Source organism: Carassius gibelio, chromosome A7, assembly GCF_023724105.1.
Source record: "Carassius gibelio isolate Cgi1373 ecotype wild population from Czech Republic chromosome A7, carGib1.2-hapl.c, whole genome shotgun sequence".
Classification (NCBI taxonomy): Eukaryota; Metazoa; Chordata; class Actinopteri; order Cypriniformes; family Cyprinidae; genus Carassius; species Carassius gibelio.
Window position 1 is genome coordinate 24,451,341 of NC_068377.1, and position 12,182 is coordinate 24,463,522.

At 39.8% G+C, this 12,182-nt stretch overlaps 1 protein-coding gene across 17 annotated transcripts in view; it reads left to right on the forward strand.

Annotated features, from left to right (window-relative positions):
- LOC128016906 (transducin-like enhancer protein 3-B) overlaps nt 1-10,412 on the forward strand; it is a 31,583-nt gene extending 21,171 nt beyond the window's left edge. For 12 of the 17 annotated variants that reach the window (XM_052601843.1, XM_052601844.1, XM_052601836.1 and 9 more), the window contains 12 exons: nt 2,364-2,483; nt 3,139-3,189; nt 3,297-3,449; nt 3,864-3,996; nt 4,209-4,387; nt 4,848-4,924; nt 5,275-5,524; nt 6,226-6,473; nt 6,586-6,733; nt 8,185-8,335; nt 8,655-8,731; nt 9,492-10,412. In XM_052601843.1, the coding sequence (XP_052457803.1) occupies nt 2,364-2,483; nt 3,139-3,189; nt 3,297-3,449; nt 3,864-3,996; nt 4,209-4,387; nt 4,848-4,924; nt 5,275-5,524; nt 6,226-6,473; nt 6,586-6,733; nt 8,185-8,335; nt 8,655-8,731; nt 9,492-9,599 (1,695 nt within the window). In that variant the 3' untranslated portion in view covers nt 9,600-10,412. The remainder of the gene's footprint in view (nt 1-2,363; nt 2,484-3,138; nt 3,190-3,296; nt 3,450-3,863; nt 3,997-4,208; nt 4,388-4,847; nt 4,925-5,274; nt 5,525-6,225; nt 6,474-6,585; nt 6,734-8,184; nt 8,336-8,654; nt 8,732-9,491) is intronic. The other 5 variants (XM_052601839.1, XM_052601852.1, XM_052601854.1 and 2 more) reach the window with 1 other exon arrangement.
- The last annotated feature ends 1,770 nt before the right edge of the window (nt 10,413-12,182 follow it).

The following is a 12,182-nucleotide window of genomic DNA, read 5'->3' on the forward strand; positions in this document are numbered from 1 at the left end:
AGGAGAGCGTTGGGCTTCCTTCTGCCTGGAGATCACTTCCTTTGGCCCAGCCACATCCTCCTTTTCATCTATCTCCCCTCTCTCTCTGCATGAATAGAGGTTTGTCAGTCAGACGAGAGTGTGGGCTTGGCACTGAGATCATGCACTGGCAGTGCCACACTCTCTGGGCCAGAGATGATGCCCGCCTGCCCAGCCTTGCTCAAAGTGCTAGCGCCACTCAGCCGCTGCCACTCTCAGTGCATCCTGGGATATGTGATCTTCCATCTTCCTTTCCTGTCTTTTCCGCTTTCCTGACTTTCTTCTACGGTACCTACACACAGTTTAAGTAGTTTAAGTATACTTACTTGTATTAGGTGGTTTTAAAAAAGTAAGGATTAAAAAAATGCAGTAGTTCTTCTTCTTCTTCTTCTTATTATTATTATTACTATTAATACTATTAGAATTATTTAAAAAGAAGCTCCAGGTTTGCTGTCGATTATTATTATTTTTTTTTTTTTGAAGGGCTTCACAATTTGTCAAAATTGGATTTTTGCAATTTACAACATTAAACAAATAGGAAATATTATTATTGTAATTCACTGTAAAATAGTGGGTCATAATTTTATTTTATAGCACAACTGTAAAATTACAGTACTAATATTTATGGGTGCTTTCATTTAATATGTTTCAAATATAAAAAAATCAAGCTTTTTGGACCGAAATCCGTAGGAACCCCTTTAATTTTTTTTTTTTTTTTTTTTTTTTTAAGACCACAGCTTATTCATAAATGATTGGTGTGTGCTGTGTTTTCAAATACACATTATGAGCGACCCAAACTCACATCTCATTACTTGGAGCAAACCACTTTGAGAGACCGATGCTTGCTTGTACACAGAACGCTTCACTCTGTAATTCACTGTGCATATATTTATATTTAATTGAATCCACAGCATTTGCAGTTTGATAATTGCAATAATCCGTATTGAGATTTCACTTTTATTTTGATTGTGTAGCTCTAATGCCTAGCTTACACTACAGGATTTTAACCCCGGTTTCCAAGTTACGAGCTCGCCAACAGGTCGGACTGATTTCTTCCTAATGTCCATTTTTAAATAAACCACTCCTGTTTCACTTCTTAATTCGTGTTGTTCCCATTCTAATTCTCGTGTGGGTTTTCATCATGATGTGGTTTGTGGACCATGTAGAGTTGTTGTGTGACAGAGTTGTTTTCAGCTTGTGTAGTGTGTGACCCCCTGTTGTGAATCATTTACGTAGTGTTGTCTAGTGTGGACTGTGAACACTATAACGACTTCAAGACAGACAGCAAGTCATGTATTCTGAACAGTACCGTGATCTGCAGATGTTTAAAGTCATGTAGTGTGAACTGAGCTTAAGGCAGCAAGTGGTCTTGGCAGAGGGCTGTGGAGTGAAAGAGGCGTACTTAAACTCACCTTCCCTTTTAAGGCCCATTAGTTGTGTTGAAAGGTTTGCTGTGTTTTAGTAGAGGTGGGCATGTGCAGGAGGGTAGGAAAACAAGACGTCATCTGGCTGGTTAACTCTCATGGTAAGGGGCAGTTTATTCTTGTCTGGTCTTTGAATTTCACTGTTATTCTCTCTGTCTCTCCCCCCTCTGTGCCACAGGGATTAGTTTTCGCTTGAACCTGCTGTCCAGTTTGGCGCGTTGTGTAATGCTTGGTGCAGGTTGCCCAGTGCTGTGAGGTTAGCCCAGAATGTTTGAAGCGTGGTGTGGTCAGGCTGGTTTAGAGGCCTCACTCTTCAGGGATAGTTTGCTCAGCTGTCCCGCCTGCTTTGCTTCATGGGGCCTGGACTTGCCTGCTTGGCAGGACCTACGCTCTCTCCTTTCCTCCATGCCAGGGAGTACAGGGTGTGATCTAACAGGGCCTGGGGCTTAACCCCCTCGCTTCTTTGTGTTTACCTTGTACGAGCGAGGAATTTACACACATGGCTCGTTCAAAGCCACCAGTGGACCCATGTCACCTCTGATATTTGTATTTGTGCTGCTGAAAGCCTGGGCCATCCTGAGCATATCTGACTGTCTGCAGCTAATGAGCTGAACCTAAATCGTCTGTTATGTTATACTGAGGGAGGAGCTCTTACATGGAGTATTTCTTTAAAATGTAATAAACCTGCATATATAAATACATGTATGCTACGTGATATTCAGGGGGTTCTATTAGTTTGGGTATTGATTTGGTATTGAAGTGCAAAGTGTACAAATTCTATAAATGTGGCATTATTTACGGGAATCATTAAGTGTATTGAAACCAAGTGCACAGTGATGAGCTTTTGTTTATGATTTGTGCTGATCAACTTCATGTTTTTATATATATATATATATTTTTTTTTTTTTTTTCTTTAAGCAGAATAATTCAGTATCACCGTCAGACAGCCTGAGGGCCAGTGAGAAACACAGAGGCTCTTCTGAATATAGTCTGGACCCGAAGAAACGCAGAGTAGAGGAGAAGGACAACATGAGCCGATATGTAAGATTCTTATAGTACAGCCACACATACAGAAATCAATCATTTTCAGTGGTCATTCATTTTGTGATTTTATTTTTCTACTAATATTTACAGAGACCAGTAAGTGATCTCTAATGGCTGATAAGATACGGATATATTGTCCGTTCCTAATGAAGTCATTTTCATTTTGCTGTTAAAAACGTACACTGCTGTCCAAAAGTTTTATTCAGCAAGGTTGTATCAAATTAATCAAAAGTCAGTAAATAATTTTACATTGTTACATTATATTTCTGTTTCAAATAAATGCTGTTCTTTTGAACTTTCTATCCGTCCAAGAGTCCTGAAAAAAAATTACTTTTTAAAATCGTGATGTTATTTTAAATTATAATTGACAACATTACTGTCTTTACTGTATTTTGGATCAAATACATGCAGTCCGGGTGAGCATAAAAAACCCCACTAAAAACACTGACCCCAAACTTTTGAGTGGGAGTGTATATTATGATGTGTGTATATATAAACTGTCCATGCTATAAATTTATGATTGTGTTCATACTGACAGATTTACTGCCAGCTTTGTTTTAGCCAAATGTTATTTTTCATATCAGTGTTACTTCCAGAAATACAGTACTATCTTGGATCGCTCAAGTCTATAACTGTTGTTTATACAATACAGGACAGTGATGGTGACAAAAGTGATGATCTGGTCGTGGATGTGTCCAATGAGGTAAAAACTAGTATTTTATTTATTATATTTAAAAACTAGTTTCCCATTTTTGTTTTGAGAGCTACTAGTCTCTCTTATGTAACTGAAGTTTCTCTTTCCCACTGTAGGATCCTGCCACTCCAAGGGTCAGCCCGTCTCATTCTCCTCCTGAGAATGGACTTGATAAGGCCAGAGCACTGAAGAAAGATGCCCCCAACAGCCCGGCTTCTGTGGCCTCCTCTGGGAGTACCCCCTCCTCTAAAGTGAAGGACCACCCACATGTAAGTGTTAGGGAAAAGAGAATGGGCATTGATGGTGATGCGTCTCTGCACATTTGCAAGACCTTCTTCCTCTCCTCAGATTTATAGCTGCAGTGAAAATGTCAGATTGAAGCGTAACATGAATACATCAGCTACTGTCAGACAAACAGCGGCTTAGCCGCTAGCCTTGGCTAATGTCTCAACGCGCTTAGCTAGCCTCAGAGGGGAAGAGGAGAAAAGAGAGAGTGATTAAAGATGAGTGAGAGGATGAAGTCTCGGGGAAGGGTTTGGTCTGAAGTTTAGCTTTATCCTCCTCAGCTATAATGAGCTGTCAGTGTTTGACTGGATTAGTGTGGGTGTGCTCTCTGGATTTGAGCATTTGTGGAATGTAGCTTTAGCTAGCTTTAATTCCATCTTTGTTCCTTCATCTTTCAGAATGACAAGTCCTCCACCCCAGGTTTAAAGTCCAACACCCCCACCCCACGCAACGACGCTCCCACCCCAGGAACTAGCAACACCCCTGGACTCAGGCCCATACCTGGAAAACCACCTGGCATAGAAGCACTGAGTAAGTTGTAAATGCGCTCTTTTTTTTAAGCTTTCCATTCATCAAGCATACTCGTTTGTCTAAACTTTTGACCATATTTTTGATCATTGAATAACTTTTTGAAACCAGTTACCTGAGCTTGTGATGTCATGTGGTTAATCTGGAGTCAAAGAAAAAATTAACCTGTGAGTGTGAGTATGCATTTATGGCTTTTCTTCCTTATATATTCCCAGCAGCGCCTGCCCTACGTACGCCATTGTCGATTGCGCCACCATATGGGGCTCCGTTTGCCATGATGGGTCACCACCCAGAGATGAACGGCTCATTGACCAGTCCAGGTGTTTACCATGGCCTTCACATCTCCCCTCAGATGAGTGCCGCAGCCGCTGCTGCCTATGGACGCTCGCCTATGGTTAGTCTTTATTTACTTTGATTGCATATACATTCCTAAAGGTTTGCAGAAGCTTGTTTTCCTGTTCCGGTTTCTCTCTCTCTCTCTTGTTCTCTCTCTCTCTCTCTCTCGCTGAATGGCCTTTAGCAGCTCTCTTCCTTAACTCAAAGTCAAGCTTCACATGCAAACCCTGTTAGAATAGCATTCGGTTTCAATATTACCTTTTGCGTTTGTGCAGAATTTGTTCTGGATCTCTGTGTTTGTGCTGAGGCCATGGGAAGTAATATATATCCTGGGGGGGTCTCTAATAATGGCTTGAGGTGATAGCTTAACTGGAATATTAACAATAAATTACAATGACAATAGAGCTGATAAAGAGAAAAATTAGACTACAAAATTAGTTTCGGTTTATTTTGCAGCTTATGTATTTTTCACATTTTACTCTTTAATGCTAAGATACTAAGATGTCTGTGTGTTGCAGGCGGGCTTTGATCCACATCCCCACATGCGTGCCCCTGGTCTGCCAGCAAGTCTGACCTCTATACCTGGAGGGAAACCGTAAGTGCTGTTATTAAACTCCAAACTATGTATAACAAGTTTTTTTTTTTTTTTTTTTTGAAAGAAATGAATACTTTAATTCAGCAAGAATGCATTACATTGAAATCTTATCTCACATTATAAATGGCACTTTTGATCAATTTCAAATAAATGTTGTTCTTTTGAACTTTCTATTAATCAAATAATCACAATGCCATAAAAATATAAAGCAGCACAGATTTTTTTTGACTGATAATAATAAGCAATGTTGAGCACCAAATCAACGAATGATTCATTAAGGATCATGTGACATGTGAGATGAGAATTTCTGATTATTGATCATTCTCCTCCTTTAATGCTCTGATAAATAGGGCCTACTCCTTCCACGTTAGCGCGGACGGCCAGATGCAGCCAGTACCTTTTCCTCCAGATGCTCTGATTGGACCAGGTATTCCCCGTCATGCCCGTCAGATCAACACACTCAGCCACGGTGAGGTGGTGTGCGCCGTAACCATCAGCAACCCCACACGGCACGTCTATACTGGCGGCAAAGGCTGCGTGAAGATCTGGGACATCAGTCAGCCTGGCAGCAAGAGCCCCGTCTCACAACTCGACTGTCTGGTATGTGTTGTCTAATCAATCCACACAAAATCACAAGAATTCTCTTCTGAAGTACAGTTACATTCTTTTAATTTTTTTAAAAACATTTCTATGTTTAATCTTTCCCTTTAATCCCCTTGCTAAATAAAGAACCAATTTTGGGGCTATGAGAAGTCATTCTAGGGGAAAATACCATGATGTCTCTGAATTATCCCCCTCAGTCTTTGTGTCCCTGTGCTTGCTCCATAGTGCAGAAAGCAGTGTATCTGATGAGCTGTTCGGCCATTATAAAGTGATTTAATTTGTCTGAAAGCCTGGACTTATTGATCTCCCTCAGGAACAGATCTAGAATTCTCCTGCTAATTTGAAAATGTGCTTCATCCTTGTGCTGCAACTAAAAACCCTTAAAAGCCTTTCCAATACCCACTTACCATTCTGTGCCCTTTTATCGGTCGCCTCGCCTCCTTGACTAACCTTCATAAACACAGGTTAGACAGGAATTAGGGAGCCAGAGCAAATAACAGGGAGCTGAATGGCTGCTTTTCAGCCCTGCCATTTTGATTGGTTCAACTCTTCAGCCTGATTATTAAGGGGCTAGAGAGGGATGTTTAATGCATATTATTAAAATACACAATTTTTTTTTCACCAAAATCCTCTTTTAATGCAGCTTTCCAAAAATGTCTGTCTTTAAACATATGTTCCATGCTTCTCTCTCTCTTTAGAACAGGGACAACTATATCCGTTCCTGTAAGCTGCTTCCGGATGGCCGTACTTTGATCGTTGGAGGGGAAGCCAGCACTCTGACCATATGGGATTTGGCCTCTCAGACTCCCCGTATCAAAGCCGAGCTCACCTCTTCTGCCCCGGCCTGCTATGCACTGGCTATCAGCCCTGACGCCAAGGTCTGCTTCTCTTGCTGCAGTGATGGAAACATTGCTGTCTGGGACCTTCATAACCAAACCCTTGTCAGGTAGGAAGCAAGCCAGGAGTTGCATGGCATAGTGTCTCTTTGTGGATAGCGATGCAAACGCTGTTCTGATGCTTTAAACGCCAATGTGTATATGTCTTATCTATGTATGTAGGCAGTTCCAAGGACACACAGATGGTGCAAGTTGTATAGACATTTCCCATGATGGCACCAAACTGTGGACAGGTGGTCTGGACAACACAGTACGGTCCTGGGACCTGAGAGAAGGACGACAGCTCCAGCAGCATGACTTTACTTCACAGGTAAAACCTTTTAACACACAAAAATAATAAAAGCTTACCAACCCCAAACTTGCTTACCAACACTGCATTTATCAAAAATACAGTGAAAAACGGTAATATTGCAAAATATTATGATTTAAATGGTTAATTTTATACTGTTGTCTGAGGTTCACTTATGACGTTCGCGTGGTTTTTACTAGGGATGTAAGAAAATATTGATAACCGTGAATATCGTGATATTTTGTTTGGCAATACTGTATCGAATCTCAAAATCATGATATCGATATTTATAAAAAAATTAAAATAATGATCCTACAAGATTCATGGCAGTTTCGTTTCGAGTTTATATCTCGACCGCTAGATTCCAGTCTAATCTCTGAACTTAAAGAGTGACAGGAAGTGCTAGCATAAGGGCACGCCGCTAATTTTAGCATTAATATAGTTTGCTGCTAGTAATGAAGGATGGAAAATTGTTCAAAGCTGAAGTGTGCTTTAAATGACTAAAAATAGCTAAAAATCTATTATCCTTGACGTTCATAACTAGATTTTCATATAATGCAAGTCATGAAGTGCACTTTTACTTTTGGAGTGAATTTGCATTTAATTTTCTATACTGCCATTCACACACTGATAGTGTGTGTGTGTGTGTGTCTGTGTGTGCAAGCACTTTATTTTTCATTAATATTAAGCTGATGTAAATATTTTGTTCAGATCAAAATATTATGACATTGTATATTACAATTTTAAACTTAAACTGAACCTTTAAAGCAAGATGTAAAATAAATATGTCCTTGATTACAGTATCACAACCCCTGTATTGTATCACAAGATTCTTGACGATGCGCCCCTTGTTTTTGCATTCAAAAACATAAAAATCAATAAGTAATAAGCTGTTTTCTACCCTGGTTTTAAGGCCAGTTCGAGCAACGATGTGTGTTTATGGGTGTGCCACATTGAAGACATTATTTTGTTCAAGATATTATTTCAGTACAATGATTTCATGTATATCAAAAGCTCAAGTAAAAGTTGATTTTTCTCAATTCATGACCCCTTTAAAGTAAGCATTTTCTATTTAATTTATTTTAAAATGTAATTTATTCCTGTGATTTACAGCTGATTTTCAGCAGCCATTACTCCCGTCCTCAGTGTCACATGATCCTTCAAAAACAAACTGATTATTATGCTGTCTTGGTTCTTTTGAATAACAAATTAATGTAGAAAACAATTATGCTGAACCTTGCTGAATAAATGTAAGTTTAATTAAAATTAATTTTTGAAAAAAAAAAAAAAAACTTTGACATCTAGTGTATTTATCTATATAAATTGCATTGTACCACAATGTTTTCTTGACTTATTTGAATGACTTCTTTACGGTTCTGTTTCTGATAATCCAAATCAGTGTTTATGCTTTCATTGTCTGTATGCTTTTAGATAAGTGTGCGATTGCCTTTGTGCTTTGTGCTCTCATCTAGATCTTCTCTCTGGGCTACTGTCCGATGGGTGAGTGGCTGGCTGTGGGAATGGAGAGCAGTAATGTGGAGGTTCTTCATCACACCAAGCCTGACAAGTACCAGCTGCACCTGCACGAGAGCTGTGTCCTCTCCCTCAAATTTGCCTACTGTGGTAAGAGACCACAGTACTGTTACTTCACCTTATATGTAGTGCATCTTGCACCTGAGAATGCATAGGGAAAAAAAACAGTAGACTTGCTATGAAATATGTCTGAGACATGACATTGCATGGAGTACTTCAGCCTTACTTTAGTATTCAGTGGGGTTTGTCCATTTTAGCCGGGCCAAGTTGCACTTTGTACCACCCCCGGCATGCTCTCTCTTTTTCTCTTAATGGATCGCTCTACTTCCAAATAAGTCTAGCTGTAGTGAATCAAGTCATTTATATCAACCTTGACTCAGTGCATGTGTGTTTGTTCCATTTCCTAAAGGTAAATGGTTTGTGAGCACTGGAAAGGACAACCTCTTGAATGCTTGGAGGACTCCCTATGGTGCCAGCATTTTCCAGGTATGTCAGTCAATACCTCATTGCCTCCCTTCGCTACAGACCACAATACATTGGGAATGAACGTGTGTTTGTGGGATTTCTAGTGTGAGATTGATAGATTCTGTCTTCAGGCTTTCTTTTGGACTATCCCTGTTGCAGTAGGGTCTTTGAGTGATAGCTTTTATTTTTGCTGTGGAGATGCAGCTGTACATAAAATGGGCCATTAGTCTGCTAAAAACAGCATCTTTTTTTGACAAACATTCTGCAAGTTTAATGGTTTAGCACAAGTTTGAGGAAGCAAGGCTGCCATTTTCCAACCATTCTGAATGGCCTCGTCAAAATAATGGGCATCATAAATCAGTAACGGTTTCAACTACAGTCTTAAATCAGTGTTTGTTATTGTTAAACTAAAGTTTAAAACTATTAACATTTGTTTTAAATAAATGTTAATACAAATTAATTATTGCTTTAAATAAATATAAATCTTGGGAAAAACTGTGGCCTTGCCAACTGACTGAAATAAAATGACTAAAACTGAAACAAGAATAAAACTAAGGGGGGGGGGGGGGGGGGTTGTACTCGGTCAACTGCTATTCCACTACATTTCATATTACTTGCTCTCTGTTTACTATTAAGTGACCTGCTTGCCTCTAAGAGTGACTTAAATGCTTCAGTTGATCTTTAGAAGAGAGTAATGTTGACATGCTGCTCTGTGGTTCATGATGTCACTGAGTCTCTGTTTATGTCAGCTAATAGTTTCCCTGCTTTCTTCCCTCCACAGTCCAAGGAGTCGTCCTCTGTCTTGAGTTGTGACATCTCAGCTGACGATAAGTACATTGTGACAGGATCTGGAGACAAGAAGGCTACTGTTTATGAAGTGATCTACTGAATTCACTGCTTCGCCAGATATAAAGACTTACGTATGGAGCTTCTCTTTGGACCTGATGTTTAATGGATTGAAGGGATCACTCCTCCACTTTTTCCTCCTTTTATAGTAGGAACCCAGGTTAGGAACTGGTTGATCCGTTGGGATCGGTTTCCCAGATGTTTTTATTTTTAGCACACCTGGATTCTAGCAGTGGAGCAGTCCACTACTGATCAAAACGGAAACATGTCAAACTGTCCCAAGGACTTCCTGACAGCACTAATGTAGTAAATATTGTCTTGCCTTTGCTTTAGGTCTGCTCACGGGATTGTGTGTGCCTATTTCTACCTTGCCATCCCCTCTCCCCATCTTTGTTCCTTCCTTTTTACAAAAAGTGAACAATCTGTGATTATAATATGAAGCAGTGCTTCAGTTTTAGCCTCCTGCTCCGTGGACAATTTGTTTAAAAGTGTATATATGGAGTAATAAAGACGTTTTATAAATATATATAATTATATATATTTCCATGTCCTGATATACTTGTGATGGGTTTCTTTGTCCTCATGTCCTCAATGCTTGATGAATGTAGATTAGGACACACTTTTTAATTTTGATTTTGTAAGCACACTCTCTGGGCTGGCCATTTGCTAAAAGGCTCCAGAATAATCTTCGTTAATTTTTTTTATTTTATTTTTTGCTTATTGAGCCTATCTGTTCATTGAAAATGGGATCAGACCGGAATCCTGTGGAAGTCGGAATACGACGGAAACAGCCCAGAGGAGAGTGAGGAGATGTTTGTAAATTGACAGCGATTATTAAACTTGGAGAATGACTAAATGTGCTGCATTTCTGTGCACTTTGCATTGTGTGGTGTCTTGTTGGAAAGAGGAATTCGGATAATGATGTGTGATTGTAACATGCTGACTCGGTGAGGATCGCAAGTGACGAGTAACTTGCCAACTGATCCCACAAGTGGCTCCACTGTAGTTGCTGTTGTTGAAATGGGATATGATTCACCTCAGTGATTGACGGCTTACTTCTGCTGTAGAGCTCCACCCTAATGAGCCTGCAGCCCTGGTTTCACTCACAGATTGATGTAAACCTTCTTCTACATGAGTGATCGGAGTCAATTGGGGATACGCTTCTGTACAAGTTGAGCCAGTTCTCTAATGAATATATTTATTTGCCTGCACTGAGAGAGAGACCAAGACCGAAGACATCTGCTTTTTTTAAACCGGATCCTGGCCAACCCTTTTTGTGTAAATGTGTACTGTTTTAACTGTGGGAACTGGAGTCGTCTTCATGGGACCGCAGCAGAACCGTCACGGTAACCGTACAATACCGTCCATCTTTATAACAATACAAAATATGACCCGCCTGCCTTTCACAGTCTCCCAACTTCACAACAAAGTATATAGCAAACTGTGTCAGCACTGATCATGTTCAGTTGTTAATAATTAAAAAAAAATTCTTAAAATTATTATTATTTTTTTTTAAAAACATATCATGAATGTTGGTTTAATTGAGAGCACCATTGTTGTATTTGAATCACAGTCTGGGTGTGTGTCCCATTAACCTCCTATGTCTTATGTAGACTAATGACAAAGGCCAGGATCACTGGATGTGTTATCTAGATGTTCCCACATGGTTTCAAGCTGCTGAAAGGCTGACTGATTGAGACGAGTTGAGACGTGAAGGTGTGTGTGTGTTTTTGTAAAAGAGACATAGTTGTTGCAACCACAGACCAGCTGACTCAAATATGCCCTGTGGTCCCCCAGCCACAGCTGGTGACGCACAACACAATGTTTTGATTTCATGACCTCAAGTGGATTATTGGCAAGGAAGTGCATTGTCATTCGATTTATTCTGATAGTTTGAGCTGGTTTCGTTGAGAGTGATTGCAGTAAATGCCTGTCTCTCACCTCCTGCATTCTTTAAAAGTAAAATGACTGTAACTTAGAGAAATTAAACTTTCTCACACTTCCTCTGCCCGTAAATATTGCGATCAATGTTTGCCCACAACAGCACAGGCTAAAAGTGTATACTTGACTCTATAGGAGCCATTTATAATTGGCACTGAGATATATATATATATATATATATATATATATATATAATATGTATGTGTGTGAGAACCATACAGGGTGAACATCAGAGTTCTTTACTTTTAATGCATTGTCTTCACTGGTTTAGGGGGAAATCTGCACAATTTTAAAGGTTTAAATGTGGTAAAATGAATCAAAATGGGCCTCTTTTATGCCTTTCTTACACCTTACAGTCTCCCATAGACAGATTTTGAACTCTATTTCACATTAGCATGAGTGCATTCTTTAATAAGGAGAAGTTGTTCTTGTTGTTGGCAAAGGAGTGTCAGTTTTCATGATTCAGCTCTGGACTGGTGTCGATTGTCTTCCTCAGACGATGACGAATGGACCCACTCCGTTCCCTTGCTTGGTGAGTCAGGCGTCTGCATTATCCTCCCTGTCCAGTAGCCCTTTCAGAACCTCAAACCCAGAGCTAATTCAGTTCCCATATATGCTGTTTGAACTTGACTGACAGAGTGCCTTTTAGCATATGTGAAGAGACGGTCCTTGTTTCTCTCCTTTG